The sequence below is a fragment of the Equus quagga genome, chromosome 2 (assembly GCF_021613505.1).
Source record: "Equus quagga isolate Etosha38 chromosome 2, UCLA_HA_Equagga_1.0, whole genome shotgun sequence".
NCBI classification, from domain to species: domain Eukaryota; kingdom Metazoa; phylum Chordata; class Mammalia; order Perissodactyla; family Equidae; genus Equus; species Equus quagga.
Window position 1 is genome coordinate 168,941,907 of NC_060268.1, and position 20,943 is coordinate 168,962,849.

The following is a 20,943-nucleotide window of genomic DNA, read 5'->3' on the forward strand; positions in this document are numbered from 1 at the left end:
TGCCTGACAGACAATATATGTTCTTTCCTCACATGTCACCAATTTTTCTGCTATTCTATTTGGTCCATATTTATTTGAATAATAGCATGAAAATATCTACAAACCTAGTAAAATGCATGAACTTTATAACCAAGGTTTTCTTTGCTGCTCAGAAGCTTGTTTGAGTCTTTTCCACTTTTTTTCTCAATTTATAACTGTGTTTCATGATTTTGAGGATCTCTGAAATGAAATTTCCAGGTTAAGGGAGGGCAAAGGGATTAGTATGTAAATTTACTCACTTAGACATAGAATTCAGTGTGTGCTCAATTAAGGTTTGAGGAATGAATGATTACTGTATAATTACAGAGATTTGACAGTGATAAGCATCATTAATTAATTGCTAAGATAGTATATATTAAAAAACAATTTTAAAGCATTTTTTAGTAATTTGTGTTTTTAAGTGGTTAGTAAACTGAATTCTAACCTCTTGCTCTCTGAATATTCTCTTAGCTAGAAGCCTACCATGTTTTAATTAGAGAACTGTTCTGACAGTTCCAGGAAAGGAAACACTTTTTTCAGTTTAAAACATTTATAGCATTCAGCTAAACAATTTATCTAGAATGATTTTCCCTTTAAAAGGAATAGGAGATAATTAGAAGCACAGTACAGTAAATTTTCTGACTTATGGATCCAAGCCAAGAACCATACAACTTTTGTGCTTTATAAGCAATTGCAAACTAAAATGAGTAACTGGTATATTGTAATAGAGCTACTTTGAGCTGCTATTATCATAGAATATCTTTCCGGCTTTCTTAGAAGCAGGAGAACAGAATTGAGAAGAAGGCATCTATCTGATTGAAGCAAGAATGCTACTTGCATTGTACTTCACTTTAGGCAGAATAGTGGTCATTTTATTTGCTATTAATGTGAATAGAGAGATCATTCCTTTTCAGAATACAGCCTGCAAGAAAGATCTGTAGGCAATACAGATGGCTAGAAATGAAGCTGCCTGTATAGACATAGATATCCCTGAGGCTGGTCCTAGGATTCTGGAAATCATTGGGGGAAGACCATAGATTTTCTCAAATCAAGAATGTCCATCAGGAGTTACTGAAACCTCCCCTTAGCTCTTCCTCCAGAATATGGTAGAGCAGGTAGGCCCAGTCCAGATAGTCCCTATTCGTATTTACTCTTGGGTCAGGAATAGATTAGTGACAACTAGTCAGTAAGGCACACTGGTATTCAAATATTTCCCCTATGATAATATCTGGATGAGATTATTTTATTTGGACTTTAGGAACAAAAGCATTGCTTAAGAATATTTAAATCCTGGTAAATATAAACAGCAAACAAAATTTAACACAATTAACTTTAAATATTTCAGCCAACCACATCCTATAAAAATGCTGTGTTGCTTTAACCTCTTTAGGGACTTGGCAATATTTTTCCCTCCACAAGTAGATTTCAGTATTTTATTCATTTGTTCAAAAATATTTACTGGGTGCCGGTAAAATCCTAAGCACTGTGCTAGGCGCTGGGTAGACAGCACTAAGTGAAATCAACTCTGACCCGCACCCTTGTGGACACTCATAGTCTAGTGCACGAGACAGAGGAATCAAATGGGGTCATACAGCATCCTTTCTGCAAATGAAATCTTCGGAGGAATCCCAGCAGATACAAGTGGAACAGGTCTGGTAGAAATGGAACAGGCAAGAAAGCTGCCATCCCCTTCTCTTTACGGCTCTCTTGACAAACCTCTTTAGGTTCTCTGTGGACGTAGTTTGAAAACCTCTCTACGTGTGGCCTGATGAGGGACACATGGTGGAACCTTTGCTCTGCAGGACACCATCCTGGCTAACTGTATGTCAGATCTTGCTGGCCAGCCTCGCCACAGTGGCCACACACCAAGGACACAGAACTTCATTCCAACCATCCTAATGCTCCACTATCTGCACCTTGCAATGAGAGACACAATTTCTTTATCACTCCAGTTTTGGGCAGGGAGAATGCCACTAGGAAGACTCTACTCCCAGGAAATAGATAACTCTAAGAAACTGTAATTATGAGAAAGAAATAGATATGAATAACTTATAAGAAATCTCAGTGCACCTACACACACATTTGCACATACGTACACATACTTTAGCTACTTTAAATCCTACACACACACACACGTGCACACACACTCATGTTAGCCAAATGCTTTGAACCTGCCAAAGGGGTCTAAACTTGCAGAGTATCAGATAGATAGACCAGTGTGTCTCCAGTCGGGATAGATCTGGGGCAGGGGGCACATACCTTATAAGCAGTTTTCTTTTGCTCTTTCCATGTCCAAGAGGAAGCTGGAGATGTGCTCCATGTTTTACTGAGAGTGAGAACGCCCACTTACCATTATATTATGACCCTAAAGTTTCAAGGTTCTCCCCTCTGTGATGCGTAGTGTATGTGTTGTATTAATACCCATTCTATTTAACACTAGTGCCCCTGAAACTGCGTATACATGAGTAGTACAGGTAGCTTCTGGGTTCAGCGGCACCATGGCCTGTACTTTTGGAAAAATTTACCTCCTAACTCCTCAAATATTAATTGTTTGATTGAAGGACTGGAAGATTCCAGTGGTAGGAATGAGGAAAGATGAAAATGTGGAGCTGTAGGTGTAAAAACAGTATAAGAAAGAGAAACATTATAATGGCTATCACATATGTTACATCTTCTATGCCAGATACCATTAAAAAGGGGTGTATGCATGCAGTCACATATTCACTTAACCCTTACAGCAGCCACATGTGATAAATATACTTCTTATTGAAATTTTATGGATAGAGAAGACAAGGTAAAGCAGCTTGCCCAAGATCACACAGCTAATAGGTGACAGAGTCAGGATTTGAACCTAGAGAGTCCAGTTGTCAAGTCGAGGCTTTCAGCACAAGGCTATGCAGCCACTGTGCTAGGAGAGCCCTGCGCAGGATGTGTAGGTAGCGGGCAGATCTCTTTAGAAGCCAAAGGTGGGTATGAACCCAGTGAAGCTGTATAATAGGATAAAGGGAATTGTGAAGAAAGAAATTAGGAACTTTGAAAGGAATAGAGGGCAAGGTTACCTGGGGATGACCCTGACAATGATGATTCAAGCTGAAAATAAAAATAATAGTCACTTAGCTACTTTAAATCCTTTTTTCGAAATAGGTAATGGATAAATTTTAAATAAATAATCATCATCATGAGTTTCTTTGAAAAGTATACTAGAGATTTTGGCAAAACTGTGATCCAAGTGGCTGCAAGGAAAACATTTTCAAACTGAAACTGAGGTTGCACTCATGGCCCCCAGTGAATCAGGGAGCCAAGAAGAGTCTGTGGGTGATGGGTGAGAACCAGTTGACAGGAGAATATGGAGAAGCCTGCGGTCACAATGGAGCAAGAAAGCTGAGTTCGGGAGCCAGGAAAATTTTCAGAAACTGAAAGTCAAAATTCACCAGATGGTAAAAGCTAACATAGCAAAGATGATGCCAAAAAGCATCTGGAAATAAGGCAAAGCCTACCTCAGACAGGAAGCATCTTATATGCTGGGCCAATAACCAAAATTATTTCAGGATAAAGTCATCTTGCTCAAGCCCTCAAGTAGAGTGCTTGACCTAGCCGGGCAGGTGCAGTCAGCCCAGAACGTGGATCTGTAGCTCAGACTGAAAAGCTCACTTTTTGAAGGACCCGGGGACCTGTGACACTGGGATCAACCTGTGCCTGGCCATGGAAAACAGTGGACTCAGGAGAAAAAGCAATCCCATGCTCTGGCTAGAGGAAACTGTGATAATTAGAAAGGGAGTAGAACTCAAAGGACCTAGAAGAATGTGATTAATGTTGTAAAACAGCCAGTCCAGCTATGTCTCTGTCGTTCACCTGGTCGGTATTAAATTTTCGTCCTGGCTCTTCTGTGCACTTTAGTGTAGTGGAGCCCTAAGTATTTCCTGTGTACATAGTGAAGGAAGGTGAAAGAACTCCTTAGAAGAGAAAGAGGGGAAGCAGGGAGTCACAAGCTAAAGGTTTTTTTCTCCCTTGAGACATGGAAAAGAACAAGCTTTGGATGAGTAGTTGTGAGGCCCCTTCCCACGTTGATATTCTCTGGGTCTCTGAATCTCCTGATCCCCCTGGAATGAAAATTACTCAGAGATGCGGGGCTCCCTACCCATGTGTTTGTGGAGTTGCACTGGTACCTGTATCCTCAGAGCCTGACCTGTCTTTGCAGGCCCTGCAGGCTCCCTCTCCCCAGGGCTGTCAGTTTTGTGCTTAGAGCAGCGCCGGGCTGATGTGGTGCTGGTGCTTTCCCATCTCTGAGCAGTCCCCCTGGGGGATAGGCCACCTCCCCTGCTCCCCTCTCAGTTACAGATGGGAGTACTGTATTGCCAGGGCCACTGTAGCTCATTTATTGCCTCTGAGCAAGTGCAGTTCCACCCCAGAGTTCATGCATCCTGGACAGTGGTGAGCTCGCGCAGCCATTTGCAGCACCCCTGAGGACTGCTCCGTTTCTGCCTGGATGGTAATGCCCAGGCACTCAGACACACCTAGGCCATAACTTAACTCAACAGCTTTCTCCCAAAAATGTCTTTTCCTGTGTTCTCTCTTACTTGCCTGACCAAAATATTAAAGTCATTTTTGACTCCTCCCTCAACTTCTGCATGTAGTCAAACACTAGATCCCACCTCTGATTTTGCAAAGCCTATTTCTGTTCAAAAAGCCACATACTGTATATTTCTTTCACTCGTTATAGGTTATCTTTCTCATCCATTATGTCTATTTTATAAATGTGGAAACTGATGCTTAGATTATTGAAGTATTTTGATCCCAAATGAGTGCTACCACCCAGGTCTGTGTGATTCCAAATCCCACACACTTTATCACCTGCATTGCTCTGTGCTCCTCAGTTGGCTTCCCTACCTCCCTCTCCCCTCCACCAGCCCATCTTCCACACTGGGGCTAGAGGAAACTTACTGAAACACACTCAGCCCATTCTCTTACTTAAAGCTCTTTGAGGGATAGCCATTGCTGACAAGGAAGAATTCACCCCTCAGCATGGCAGCCTCACGTATTTTCCCAGCCTCATTTTCTAGCACATGGGCCTCCTCTCTAACACCACGAGACTGAGACCAGCACAGCCAGGTCCTCTGTACAAATGGTACTTGAGAGGTGCTGCATGCTCAGCACTCAGCATTCACAAGCAGATGCTGTCTCTGGGGAAGGGGTTTGGAGTGTGGGGAAGCTGAGCCAGAAAAGGTTTTGAATGAAAACTGAGCACTGAGCAAATAAACACAGACATTGTAATGCCTGCAGGAAGCCCAGACAAGTTGGATGTGTGGGGAGTATGGAGAGAAAACTAGCAGTCAGGTTCTCCCTGCCCAGGGCTGCTAGGGAAATTTTTACTGAACTGCCCAAATAAGTGGCCTTAAAAGCACCGTCAGGCCTGCCCCCGCATCCTGCTTTCTAGCTGTACTGAACTATTCACGGTTTTCACAGGCGCCCTGTATTCTCATACTTCCGTTACTTCACCCATGATCTCCCTTCAGTCTGTAAGGCATTGCATCACCTGGAAAAATCCTGTCACTCTCCAGGTCACACATCATTGTCACCTCCTCTGTGAAGCCTTCCAGACTCCTTCTTGGCAGTGTTAAAACTGTTCTCTGTGGTTTTGTAACAAAGGGGTAGAGAGGAAGTTTTGGGGAGGAAGGAGTCTGTGTGGAAGAGTGAGAAGCAGCGTGGGGAATGGAATGGCATCTATTCCCCACTGGCTCTTGGGTGTTTGCTCATCAAACTGCTATAGCATTAACCACTTCGTGTGTTGGCTGGTTTTGTAATTAGCCAGATGTCTACAAATACCTCAACTCTTGCCAGATAGTGAGCTTTTATTGCTCTTTGTCTCCCAACAGGCTGCTAGTTATTGCTGGAAGCCCCCAAAGGAGTGAACCACAGTTGCCACGTGACTTCAGCTCTGTTTGAATCCTCTGGGTCCAGCTGTCCTTTGTCCACAGAGCCTTTAGGTGCCTCCCACTGCCATGGCCGATCAGGTGAACAGATGCCAGTAGCTGTCCGAGGCTGCAGCCTCTTCATAATCCCAAGCTCCTATTCTCAAAAGCACCCGACCTGGGCCCAGCTTTGCACAGGATGGTGGGAGTGCACCCTCTGGCTCCTGGACACCTCTCCTTGTACCCGTCCAAACCTGCAAGCACCTCTTTACCCTTCCTGCGTAGGGGACTCACATCCAGCCCACAAGTTCCAGTTCCCCAGAGTGCTTCTCACCCTGTCTCAGACTCATTCCTCAACAAAGCCGTCTTTTCTTCTGTTAGGAAAACAAAGCCCTCATGCATATCATCAAGTGAGTTTCAGCTGTTAGGAGTCAGCAGGCAATTATATCTTTAGGTGTAAACCCAACAGAAATGGGTATATATATATGTACCAAAAGACTTGAACAGAGGTGTTCATAGCAGCATAATTATAACAGCTAAAAGCTAGAAACAAGCCAAACAGCCAACAGTAGAATGGATAAATAAAGTGTAGTATATTCATACACAGGAATAGTATACAGCAATGGATTAAATAAACTATTGCTACATGCAACAATGCAAGTGAATTTCACTCAAGTAAGGTTGAACAAAAGAAGCCAGCAACAAAAGAGTATATAGTGTGTGATTCCACTTATATAAAGGTTTTTTTTAATGATAGTCAGTGGTGAAAGGAGTCAGTTTAGTAGTTCCCTTGGGGGAGAGAGAGCAAAGGGAGTCATCTAGGGTTTTGGTATCGAGAGAACTGTGACTTTTGGGGACGAATGTTCTTACCGTTTCTGCTGGGGTGAGGATCCCTGACCTGTGCAAAAATGGCCCACACCCTTCAGGCACAGTCTTTTTGTACTCTCCATCTCAGCCTGTGGTGGAGTATTTGAGGTGGACTTGGAGAATGACATTTTCAGTAGCATGGTGTCCTCTCTGCTCATAGGAAGGCACCTGGTGGTTGATTCTGTAAATAAAATTCCAGGGAAAACAGCATGTATTTAAATATGGGCTCTGGTAGCAGCAGTACTAGAGCTGAGGAAAAGCGGAACCAGCTGTCATTAACAGGCAAAAGAAAATAGCAGTTTCCATCTGGACCTTACCTTTCCATGGCTATTTTAGCCATCATCCTTCCAAAATGGATTTGAAATTGTATTTTACCTCATTTCTCTTTATATCTGGTGCAACATTTCTTTTGGTAATCCATGCTTGTGAAGCACTTATAAACAGAACCCTGGCCTATTTTCAAGGATGGGAGATATGACACACCAATTAACTAGAGAAAGGTTTGAATTTAGAATGGTTTTATTTCACCATGCAGAATGTTTCGGCCGGTTCTCAATGGAGCCGGCTACTGCAAATTCCACGATCGGAATCACATTACTCCCGTAGTGCATCCCCTGGCTGTCAGGAGATTCTCAGCAAACAACAACAACAACAACAAAAGGCATTAAGCCGCCTCTTCCTAATTATGTCTCTTCCTAAATATCTAATTATCATTGAGAACAAATTGCATGTTACAGAGATAATATTATGGGGAATCGTTAATCTGTTGGGCTTCTGCTTTTGAATTCCTATGTTGGTGCTGCAGCTGCTAGAGCAAAAAATTTTGCCACCTGGACACTTCATTATGATTTCATATTTAAATGCAAAAACTGCTGAAGAGAGGTTCTATTTGATGGACTTGGATTCTTCAGGCATGTTGTACTTAGATATGCGTCACATGCATAGCTTTTCCAGATTTCCCAAGTAGCTGGGAATATTGAATGAGCATTTAGAGGGACAGAATTACAAGGGACCAATGGGAATATAGTAATACCAATAAGGTGACAGTGGAATTAACTTCTCTAATTCTTTCTTTTATCAGTGCACAAAGGTCTGCAGCTTTTCATGACATTCATCAGTAACTACATGGGATTTCCTTAATAAGTGCTGATCCAAAAAGTACGCATTCCCAAAGATTACCTGATAATTGCACCTACTGTAATATGCTTAACGCTAATTAACATTCAATCTTCACTTTAGAGAATAGAAATTACCAGGTACTTATCCTATAATTACATCTTGTGCATTTGCTATTGTAATCCATGGCATTAACTATATAATTAAATGATGAACAGTGACTGTATAAGTAGATAGTACTCATGTAAAATTTGTGCCTTATCCAAAAAAATAAAATAAACAGACTCAAAGAATCACATCTTGTTGTAAATTCCATTGTTCTCAGGGAGATTGCATAGCATGTCAAGAATTAATAGTAATACTGTTAGCTCCTTGGAGGTGAGAAGAGGGTAATACTGCCCCACTGTCAGGAAGATGTCCCTTGTGGTTCATCTCACCACTAAGGATGAGTTGCATTAAGTAGTTCTCACTGCTTTTTCCCCAGAAATACATCAAGTAATAAGTACTTAGAAGTTGACTTACTAAAACGACCTGTCTCTAAGCTGTTACGTCCAGCAGTTTTGCATCAGATGCTTTGTGTGAGAATTCTTTTAAAAAAGTATTTTCATCTGATTATGATGAAAATATATGTTCATGGAAGAAAGTTTGTAAAATATTGAAAAACACGAAGAAAATATAAATCTCTTATAATACCATATTAGTGTTAACTTTTTGTTGTATATGCTTCCAGTCTTTTTTCTAGATGAATTTCTCGATAGATAGATAGATAGATAGATAGATAGATAGACAGACAGACAGACATAGGTAGGTAGGTAGGTAGATAGATAGACAGACAGACAGACATAGGTAGGTAGGTAGATAGAGATATATACATAGACAGATATCTATCTATACAGAACTACATATATATATATATAAAACATTGCAACCTGCTTTTTTAAAGCAGCGTATTAACATTCTAGTGAAGTATTATTTGTCATCATATTTCCCATGATCTCATAATATTCTGTAATATTGATAGTCCTTAAATTATTTAATTGTTTTTAATGGACATTTAGGTTATTTCCAGTTTTCACCATTAATCATTATTATTTTACTCTTCATTGTACAAGGGTTCTCTAAGAGAATTTTAAAATGTGTTTTTATGAAAACATGTTCTAGATTATCAATTCTCAATAATTACCTTGTGACAATTTCAGAGACTGAGTTTGCGTTTGTATTCACAGTGTCCTGGAGCCATGGTGTGTCACCTTCTTTGTTGTGGACTGATAAGAAAGGACAGAAGTTGACTTAATAAGAAAATGATGCTATACTTGGTTTCGCTAAGTGAAGTCAAAGACTTCATAGCATGCAAGACAAATGGAAGTTCAAATAGAGAAAAGTGGTGGCAGGATTGAATCATTACATCGCGGTAGCTTAGATACATCAAACTCAAAAAAGCTCTTAGATGTTCATACCATATTCACATAGCAAGCAGTAATCAAGTTTCAAATAAATAGCATTCGTTGCCCTAAATTAATGCTGTAGATTTGAGTTTTCTTTGTAAATATTGTATTTAATTTGTAGATTTGTTTTAACTTTGTTTGGGTTGTTTAGTCATATAAGAACTATAATCATAAAGAGTTACTATGTAATTTCTGATTTTCACACATTTAAGCAACATCGTAAAAATAATTTGTTAACATTGGGGGGTCTATAGGAAGTTTTCTTTTAAAGCGGATCCATACATTTTCTCAGTGTGGGCTGCACTGTTCTCATAGCTACTTCGTTATGCATATCCTTAGAATAAATTATTTCCTTAGGGAAATTTCCTAGACATAAAATTACCGTCAAATGTTGTAAACATTCTAAGGCTTTTGATGTTTTTGTCAAAGTTGAATACAGATTCTTCAAGTTACTTTTTATCCCTTTAGTTTTGCCTTTGTTTTTAATATTTTCCACAGTGGTTTGATTTTTAGTTTGCCAAATATTTATTGAGTGCTTACCATGCACAGGCATCGTGCTTACCACCAGGCCTTCAAAGATGGAAGGACTCAGTCTCTGCCCCAGAAGAGCCCACCCACTAGCAGAGAGGTGATGGTATAAGACAGCAGTTCTCAAATATCTGTGTTCACTTTTAAAAATGGTTGAGGACCCCAAAAAGCTTTTGTTATTGTGGGTTCTATCTATTGATATTTACTATATTAGAAAATAGATAAATTCTCTAAATGCCGTAATTCTTATTTTCACGTTAAAACTTATATTTTATCATTGGCCACACATACTATCAATTGTTTTCCTTGAAGTGACAGGCTTACTTTGCTCATCTTTAAGAAAATGTCTGCCATATAGCCAAGTCTGAATAACCATCATTTGTCAGTCACTCATTTAAGAAAAAAATGTCGTCTCATTTAAAAAATGTAGCTAGTTCAGCTGGCCATTCAGACAATCACTTAAGTGCTTTCCTTGAGACAACCATCATACTTCAGTCTGCAGCAGAAATGCTTTCTGTGTACTTCCCATTTCATCATATGGAATATTAAAAAGACATGTACACAACAGTCAAGATTTAATGGATTAAAACATTCTTATGTGAAATTGGTATTATTTTTTACTGCAAGTACATAGTGGATGAAGAATGCCTGACTTCTATTACAATTTGGTGCCACAGCCTTGATTCATGCTAAAGCTCCAACAATCTTACCCGACATATTGCTTGCACCATCAGTACAAATACCCACACAATGAAAAAGGCAAATAATGTCTTAGTATTATTTTGGTAAATAATGTCTTAGTATTATGAAAGGAGTTTTGACCTCATGACCCCCCTGAAAGGGCCTTCAGGACCTGGAGGTCTGCAGACCATTCTCTGAGAACCACTGCTATGGGGTGTGATGATTATGTGTTGGATGGATGTGCAGTGTGCTATGACAGCATAAGGGAAGGAGTGCCTCAGTCTGCAGGGAAGGACACACAGCTAAGCAATGATTAAGCTGAATCTCAAAGAATATAAAATTTGCCTAAGGATATATCAATAAAAACAAGAAGTCCAGAACCCCACGTTTGCCTCCCACTGCTGCTTCATCTCCCTCACCTTTTCACATCGAGCTCCTCTGAGGAATTTTCTCTGTGCACTGCCTCCATCTCCTCACCATTGACTCATTCATCAGTCTGCTGCAACCAACCTTCTGGCTCCATTATACACCAGAATGGTCTTGCTCGCTCTTTCTTAAAATGCTCTCCTGCCTTGACTTCACTTGTATAATATTCTCCTGGTTTTCCTCCTATCTTTCTATCTATCCCTTTTCTGCTTTCTTTTCAGGCTTAAATGCCTCTATTGATCCATTAAAAGTCAGTGTTACTTAAGGCTCAATTCTAGACGCTCATCTTTTATCACTCTGTACTCTCTCTAAGCACTCCCATACACACTCAAGGCTTTAATTATAGTTGCTCATAAATTTTAGCTCCAACCCGACTTGTCCTGCAAACCCTTGCTCCTCAGTGTGGTCTGTAGATAAGCACCATTGGCACCACCTGTGAACATGTTAAAACTGCAGTCATGGACCCCACTTCAAACCTACTGAATCAGAACCTGTGTTTTAACAAGATTCCCCAGGTGATTTGTAGACATATTCGAGTTTGAGATGCGCTGTTCTAAGAACCAGACTTAGAGGTAGAACTGCTTCCCTGGCATTTCCTCTTGGCTCTCTCAAAGAACCTCAAGTTCAACATGTTCAATAGAACTCAGACTTTTTTTCACCACATCTAGTTGTTTTTCCAGTTTACCTTAACTCACTGAGTTAGCTAGCCATCCACTCTGTCATGCAAATGGGAAACCTTCTTCCATTTTATCCCCCACATCTAATTGGTCTCCAAATTCACGATCTCTCCCATCCCTCCTATTCTCTGCATCTTCTCCACTGCCACCATCCTTCTCTAAGCTACCATTGTCTATTTCCTGGATATTTTGCAGTGTCTTCCCACTGGTTCCCTTGCTTCATTTCTTACCCCCTCCAGTTTATTTTGCACAAGAAATTGTGGAAAAAAGTAATCTTTTGCATATACATATTAGATCTTTTCACCATCTTGCTTAAAACATCCCAATGATCTTCCGTTGCCCTTATGGTAAAGACAAACGTCTGTAATATGATCATGAGATCTGCCCCCTGCCTGCCTCTCCAGACCTGTCCCATGTCATGTTCTCTAAAGTATCATTCCCCTCACACCTTGCTGTCTCACCACCACTGCAATTTATCTAGTGTATTCTTGTTCTTAAATCTTAGCTCAATCATTTCTTCCTCAGGGAACCTTCTGTGGCCTCCCTAATTGGATCCATCCCTCTTATTCTATGATCTCATACTTCACCACTTATTCCCCTGCAATTTCTCACAGTTGTAACTCAACATTCATTTTTTTGTGATTTTTTGATTAATATCTGACACCCCCATGAGAGCAAGCTCCATTAGGACAGAGACCACGCCATGTTTTTCCACTGTTGTAAGCTAGCTCAGGCCTGGTTATTGTTATTGCCTACAGTAATAGGCAATGTCCTACAGTCTGTTACTCTCTGCCTTTGTTCATGAGTGGTTCTGTGTGGAATTCCTTTCTTTCTCCCCTATTGTCAGATAGCTAAATAATACCTGTCTCTCAAGATGGAGCTAAAATGACATCTCCTATGTGTAGTCTTCCCAGCAGAAGTCCTCTTCAGATCCTCTTGTATGGTACTTATTGTTTTCTACAATTACTATGAATTTTTTTCTCTCTCTGTATTAATTGGTGTAAGTAACCACTAGTTGCTAAAAAGATAAACAAAAGTTTAATTTTCATTAACACCCAGTCAGCGGGCCAACTGAAGCAGTCCTCCAGCCAGTGACTCAGGGATTAGGTTCCCTTCATGCTATCATGCTGTTTTCCTAGCATGTGGCTTTCAGGGGTGTCACAGGGCATGGAGATGACTCACAGCCTCTTAACTGTCCTAGCCCAGAAATGGCATGTCCCTTCTGTTAGAACTAGTAATCTGACTTCTCCTAAATGGCTGGAACAAAGGAGTATAGTCTCCCCAGTGCCTAGGAACATGCATAGAACCAGATATGACTGGAAACTAATAATCTCTCCCTAGTCATAACCTCCAAGACCTGTCTGAGTCACCTTTACAGGACACTGAAGTATTTGAACTTTCACATGTTTGGCAATTAATGCAAATTTCTGGTTCAATGAATAAGTGAAGATTTCAGAAGAAAAAAACAGAGAGGGAGATAAAAATGGAGAGAAACAGAAAGGCAGATACAGAACAAAACTAGCAGACAACATTTCTTTCATAACCCATTGCTACTTGTTTTCAGTACTGACACACATTTGGACAATGCTCCGTAACCTGGTCAACAGCCTGAGCCTTCCCCTCCCTCCAAAAAAGAGTCAGTTTTTGTTATAATATTTTAGCTTCCTATACTGTGATGATATTTAAATGAGAATTTTCAGAGTAATGTGTATGTGCTGGTGTTTAAAGATGTTTTAAACATACCGCCATAGAGTAATTCTTTCAATGATTCTGTGGTACAGTCATTCATTCTTATCTCTGAGCTTATGTGTCCTGTTCTAGACCACACAGCTCACAATTAGCTGCCTCGTGATGTGGGCTCAGATCCGTCTGACTCCATAACCTGTGTACTTAACCACAATGCCACACTGCAGAGTTTATGAAACATCTGAATATTTATCAGCCCTGAGAATGAGTCCATATAAGTAGTGTAATTAATCTACCCATTTTAATCCCCATGACTTGACTTGGATAATAGCCTCTGAGGGATCACTTGTAGACTGTAGGCAAATACCAAGGAATGTAAGTATCTGTATTTAATTGTTACATCTTCTTCTTCTTTGTTTTTGGCGAGGAAGATTGGCCCTGAGCTAACATCTGTTGCCAATCTTCCTCTTATTTTTTTCTCCCCAAAGCCTCAGTACATAGTTGTATATCCTAGTTGTAAGTCATTCTAGTTCTTCTATCTGGGACGCCACCACAGCATGGCTTGATGAGCAGTGTGTAGGTCCGCACCAAGGACCTGAATCAGCAAACTGCCGGCCACCTAAGCAGAGTGGGAAACTTAACCACTATGCCACTGGGCCAGCCCTTAAGTTACAGACTCTACAGCCGTGGTGATATTCTCACAATTGGTCAGTGTTGTTTTGGATAATGTGTTTCTGGTGTGTGTGGGAGAGGGGGGTTTCAAGCTGAGAGGATGGCCACAGAATGCCTTGTCCTTTTCTTCTTCGATATATACTCTCATCTATGTTTGCATACATACGACTAGCCTTTGGCTTTAAGCACAGCTTTATGTACAGTCAAAATACTAAATTGTGACGGTGTTTATCACTGGAAGCCAGAGAAGCCCTCATGAGCCCTTTTATCGTTGTCTCTGCACCCACATCGTTGTGGGTGGTGGCCGTGAAAGCACACAGAGAAGGGTGGCAGCCTGTGCGATGTCAAGAATGTGGAATGTATTAAGCACAGACTGAGAAGTTGAGGGGTTCCATTTTCACCAGCTCTAATACGGTTAATTTTTAATGCTATTTACTGAACACAAAGACATTGGATCGAGCATTTGGTAGTATGAATCTTTCTCTACCACTCTCATTCATCACCTGTTTTCATCGTGTCTTTGTTAAAATTTGCAGTAATAGTGCTGTATAAAGGGCCTTTATGTCGCTCACAGTACCTATAAAATAAGACTTTTTTTCTCAGATCATCTTTTGAAAGTCGCTGTCTTTTTTGTTATTTCACATTCTTTTTTTCCAAGTGTGCGAAGTTTACCTGCTATGGGAAAAGATTATTTAAAGGAATGTACACTTTCTATTTCCTTTAATAGCTTGTGTTATGATATGTTTGATAGTTCATGAAGGACACTGTCAGGTTTGGAGGAGGAGCCAATAAACTGCAGGTACTAAGAAATATAGCCCCATAATGATGCCTACTCCCATGCACAGATATTTTATCAGCGTAATGGTGCCTTTTAGTATCTGACACTTTTGGTTTACAGGTTTGCTCAGTGTCCTCTTTGCCTCTGTGCCAAATTCGTGTTGAGCGAAGTTGCTGATGAGAATGATATTCAGTTTGCATGTTAGAGCTATGGCTGTCAAGTTGGAGGTGGTCAGTCTGGTTTATCTCAAATGGTACCTTTTACTGCTGATGCAGACCGGGGACTCATGAAATGCCAAAGAAATTCTTGTTTGGCTTTAAAGGTGCAGACCAAGGTGTGTGGGCTTGTGAGGGCACCTCCAGCCCACAGCATTAGTGGGCAATTTCTTTTGCAAAATGTGTTCTATCTTCCCTAGGTAAAAGTAAAAAGCAAATCATATGTTCATCTTATTTTAAACATATGCTTTTAATGATAAATGAAAGCTTGTAATCTGTGAAATAGCATCCATTATTATTTTAAAAACATGAGTGCCCAAGGAAGAAAATTGAGAGCGAGGACATTTGTGGAAGCAGAAATTCAGGTCAGGAAGCAGAGAGTGTAAGGCGTATTGTTCTGGAAGTCCAGGGGAAGTGAGAAGCCCAATTGCTGTCTCTAAACTGCTGAAGTCTGTGAACTTCATCCAGGAACAGATGTGGGACTGGGCTTGTTGGCTTTCTCATTCTCTTTTGAATGCAGAGTTTGGCAAATACGTGAGGGGATTCTTAATTATTTTCATGCAAAAACTTCATGTGGACAGTATATTGAATTAAACTGTACATAGAATTACGCCGTGTTTGCAGGACTCAGTTTCAAGGTGAATTATCATGGGCCTTCTATCCATTGCTCCTCTGTGCTTGGATGGATCCTCGTCAAATATTTATTCCTCAATTTCTTCTGTTTCAAAATGCATTTTCACCAAATACTATAAGATCACTTAGTTCCCTGTTGTAAAGAATTTGACTCCTCAAAATGGATAGGAACTTTCAAATATTACAAGAAATTATAGCTTTAGTTTTCTTTTGTTTTGGCATTAAATTATCTGGCCGAGATTCATTTAACTTGGTCAGGTAAGCTAGTAAAAGTTTGTTTTTCCTTAATAAAATTGATATTGTTTTGTTTCATTGATTAATTTTACGTATTCTGAATATTCTGCAGTTTAAAAGGACATTATTAATTCTGCTCATCAGTTCATTACAAATGTGTGGTGCAGATGCTCACACATTTGATTATTGAATGATAGATGCAGGATAAGAAAAAAAAAAAAACACTCCATCCTTGAATGGATGAGAGTAAAATCTTGGGAACTAAGACTCGTGAAAGTGAATAGGGATAAGTATCAAGTGAGTCTGCTGAAACCTCCTTAAATAGTTTTTGGGTTTTTTCTCCTATATTTACCCAATTTATTCTAGAATCAAGGCACATGAGGCTTTTTTTTTTTCTCTTAAAGGATATGTCTGAAATTTCAAGACATTGCAAAGCTGATTTTCATTAAAGGAAAATTTGATGGCTTTTGTTTAATAAACCTACTAGATAGGGGCCAGCCTGCTGGTGCAGCAGTTAAGTTCACACATTCTGCTTCAGCAGCCCAGGGTTTGCTGGTTCGGATCCCGGGTGTGGATCTATGCACTGTTCGTCAAGCCATGCTGTGGCAGGCGTCCCACATATAAAGTGGAGGAAGATGGTCACGGATGTTAGCTCAGGGCCAGTCTTCCTCAGCAAAAATAAAAGGGGAGGATTGGCAGCAGATGTTAGCTCAGGGCTAATCTTCCTCAAAAAATAAATAAGTAAATAAATAAATAAATAAGAAACCTACTAGACAATACGAATGCACCCAGTTACTATTCCCTGTTGAAGGAGTATGGCAAAATTTTGTGTAAGAGATCATTTACCCAATGAGGGGGAATTTACAGTTTCCAAAGTGACATGTAAAATTTATTTAATTTCTCCTTGGAATTCATAACCTGGTAATACATTTTCTGTCCTATTTAGCCACCAGTAATTTCAATATATAGAGTAAATCTTAAAAACGTTTATGTGACACAGAGCAATTCAAAGTGATACTGCTTTTCTTGTTGTCTTATAAAAACAGTGGATTCCAGGCTAGCAGTGTTTCATGCTGATAATATGTACCTTGTCAGACTATGAACTCTTTGAAAGTAAGAATAGCAAGTGTATCATTTAAACTATACTGTATGTTTGTTTGGGGAGGAAGCAGATGGAGATTACAGAGGACCCAAAGCCCCCTCAAGCCACTCATATTAAGTTGTAGCACTGCATATTGCACAACAGATTTGAATTCTGATGGAAATCTTTCACGATCGGAGAGTATTTAGATGGAGGAAATTCAGACAACTGGGAAAAGACGAGGGATTGAGTTGTTTCACAAGGCTATTTATGCCCATGTTTGTAATTGTAACATTATATTTGTACTGTATTATAATTAAATAATCTAATTAAATATTCTGTAAAGTGATAAAATGTAAACTCAAAAAAATTGTTTCTATTAATATTAATACTTTAGAAACACTTAAGCAAGACAAGTTGCTTTAAAAAATTGCTGTTAAATTATATATGGACATGTAGGTCATGGAAACATAGGGAGGAAAGAATTTCAAGAAGGAGAGTATGCTCAGTTGTGTCAAATGCCCCAAGAATAGGAGGAGAGTAGAGAATATGAAAACACCACGGATTTGTCGATTTAGGAGCCAGTGCTGACTGCAGGTTAGAGTTTCATTATATGGGTGAGAACAAAGCTGAACTTGAAGATGTTAAGCGTGAGATGGAGGGAGATGGGTGTAGGACGTGGAGACCGTGACTGTGTGGCTCATTCAGCAGGCAGGTGAAGTGGTGAGAAAGGAGACGTTACAGAGAAGATGAACTCCAGCTGGGACGGACTTTAGTAAAGAGTATGGTGCGAAATAAAAGAGCGAGGTTTTCGATTTGCAAACTGTGTAACTTTTAGCAATATGTTTAACTTTGTAAGCATCTCTCTGTCCCGTCTATAAAATTGAAATAATGATACCTAATTCAAAAGGTCATTTCATGGATAAAATTAAACATAGTTTATATAGCAGAATTTTCTTTTCTTCCTTATTCTCACCTTTCTTTTAGGAAAGGTGAGTCTTGTCCAGTTGGAAGACTTTGTGTTCTGCTGAGCATGTTGATGGATTAGCATAAGCACTCTGGGAGCAGACCTGGGGAGAGCTGAATTGCCCTGCATCTGCAGCACAGGGGGCTGGCCGCTCCCAGAGGAGACTCAGGCATCAGTTGCTGAGCAGCAGGGATGGCAGGGGGAGTGGAAAGCCAGCCAATGGGACAGATAGCTGGCATAGTATGAAATGTGATTCCTTCCCTAGGAACCAACCCCCAAAATAACTTTTGTATGTCTGCTGAACTCACGAATCCTTGGTATGGATATTTTAAGGTATGAACAAAATAGGAACCTCAGTTTCATGCCCGGGTCAACATGACAAAGGAAAGTTTCTTAAGGAAGCCAGAATTCAAGGAAATTCAAAAGACCACTATAACTCCATCTTCAAGAACAAACAAAAATCTTCAGAAGGACTTTATACTTCCACAGGATGAGGAAAGAGACAAGAGGAGTATAGGGGAATTTCAGCAAGACTTCAGGGGGCAGGGAAGCCCTGAGCTGACTCCTAGTACCTAGAACATAACTGATATGGAATCCGTGATGCTCATTAGCATAGCCTTTGAGTGAAGATGCACCAGAGGGGATTGTTGACGGGCCACCACCCACAAAGTGGTTGGAGGAATGGGACTGAGATGGTGGTTAGATTTCTCTGCTTTATAGGCCATGAAATTAAGGACTACAACAGAACTTTGGCATCGTGTTGCTTTTCCTTAATTTTGCTATTGTTTCGGAAGTCACATTGAGCTTTGTTCAGGAACTTGCTGGCCTTGTCACTATTTATCCAGTAAGCAATACTTTAGTCTCACCTCCACAAAAAGCTAAGAGCTTTGAAATTGGCTGCAGACAGGTGCCATGTATGTAAGGCAGTAGCACCTAAGGGAATTTTATTCCTTCTCTAAAATTACAAAGACATTTATGAGGCCGCTGCAAAATGCTGGAGTTTAATATAAATGTTCTGGCAATCTCCAAAAAGTCCCAAGGAAAGTTAGTTTTTGGAGTAGCTAACAAGATATTGACCATTGTTGCATTGTTATAATGGTCAAGAATTTGTTCTTACGCAAGAAATCTTTATCCTATTTGTTTAAGTTAATAGCATAATCATGTGGGATCTGTGATGCTACCACATAACACTCCTGGGCAGTGAGCATGGCCATAGCGTTTGTTTTGAAATCCAACGCAAATATCTACCTCCTTCTGTTTATACCAAGGCAACCATAATGACTTGCTTCTGGCAGACTGCAAGAACATGTGGGGCCTGTGTAGAAACACTTGGAGTCTACAAAATGAGCTTTTAGTTTATCCCCTGGTAGTTAATTAGTATACCTCTAGGTCAATTAGATGGCTCCTAATCGCTCAGTAACTGTGGTTTCACTCACAAGCTGTGTGTGATAATTCTAGTTTACTTATTTTCTTAAGTAAAACTCAAATTGCTGTGTGCGTGAGATCCAGAATAATGATCAAAACCGAAGTATGCCAAAGTGGGCTATGTAATTAAAACAATTTCATCAAAAGGCTTCTTATTTTAAATTGCTATTATACTGTTAATGTTCTCTTGGTTCCTCCAAAGATCGTTTCTAAAAAATAAAATAAAAGGAGCATTTTTACCTTCATAACTTAAGCACAAATGGTCAGAGATTTGCAGGATCTGAAACTAAACAAGAGGTACGAAGTCCAAGGTAGTTGTATGTACTGAAGGAACAGCACCTCTCCGGTCCACTGAGGGTACAGCAGACTCTCCTGGAGGTAGTTGTCTGTCGTAATTCAGTATTCCCGAGTGCAGTACAGTCCCAGCTGCCGAAAGGTTACTCCTCCGGCAGCGTGTTGCAGACAGCCTATGCTCATCCTGCTGTTCTAACATGAATACATTATTTTCAGCTCTGGGACACTCCAGCAAGAGCTTATGATCACTTCCTCCCACTTCTTGCCTATGATTCCTCAATCTGAAAAATGCGCAGTAAAACATCTTCTGTTTGCCTCTGCCGCTGCCCCTTACTCCCACCTCCCCCAGCCTCCTGCCGCCCAGGAAAGCCATCACCCCTGCTTTGTGCATTCAGCAAACACTTAGTGAATATCTACTATATATCAGACAATGCTAAATACCAGGCAGACAAAAGCTGAATAAGTCCCAGAGCCTGTGCTCAAAGATGTTAATGTCCTATGAAGGAGATACACATTTAGACAAGTAATTACAATAAAGTATAATAAGAACTCTTAATTGAGATGCCCACAAAGTGCCATGGGCAAAAAAAAAGAGAGAACACCTATTTGTATCCAAAGGTGATGTGCCGAAGAGGAATCATGGAGGCCCTCACAAAGGAGCTGGTGCTTGAAATGGGTCTGGAAAGATGCAAGGAATTTGTCAGGTGGATCAAATAGGGAGCAGAGATATTTATATTACCAGACAGGAAAGAGCATGAGTGAAGGCAGAAAGGATGGCTTTGTTTGCTAATTTGATCAACCTGATGGGTAAGGATGTCACAAATCGAGAAAGGGACTATAAAAGGAGAAAATGGAATGCATGTAGGCAGTCCAGTTAGCTTTCTCTATATTATTGTCACCATCACTATCATCATGATCATCATCATCAAACCGTATTTCCCTAACGCATTCCCCTAAAACAATCATCAGATTGTTGAAAAACCCATATTGCCCATTCGATATAGATCCAGTGGTATGTTGTCTTCCTAAGGTATGACATGTACTCTTTGATTATTGTTCTGCCTGTATTGTACCTTTAAATTATAAAGTAACTTATGACCCACAAGTTGGAAAGCTTAGATTGACCAATAATCACAAAATAACTTTAGTAAGCTGTTTTAAATACACACTCTAAAAAGTGCTAGATCCACATGGTTTTATAGGCAAATTATTTTAAACCTTCAAAAAATAATTCCAACGCTAATTAGACTGTTTCAGAGCGTAGAGAAATGTCAGTTTTTTTCTGATGCAA

The 20,943-nt window shown here is 40.1% G+C and overlaps 1 protein-coding gene across 3 annotated transcripts in view; it reads left to right on the forward strand.

The window, feature by feature from the left end:
- Nucleotides 1–20,943, forward strand: part of ATRNL1 (attractin like 1) — a 730,944-nt gene that overhangs the window by 663,827 nt on the left and 46,174 nt on the right. The window contains exon 29 of one of the 3 annotated variants that reach the window (XM_046649419.1): nucleotides 17,954–18,029. The exons of 1 other annotated variant lie outside the window; for it this stretch is intronic. In XM_046649419.1, the coding sequence (XP_046505375.1) occupies nucleotides 17,954–17,997 (44 nt within the window). In that variant the 3' untranslated portion in view covers nucleotides 17,998–18,029. Of the gene's footprint in view, nucleotides 1–5,891; nucleotides 6,058–17,953; nucleotides 18,030–20,943 lie in introns of those variants that run through there. One more of the 3 variants, XM_046649424.1, reaches the window with a different exon arrangement.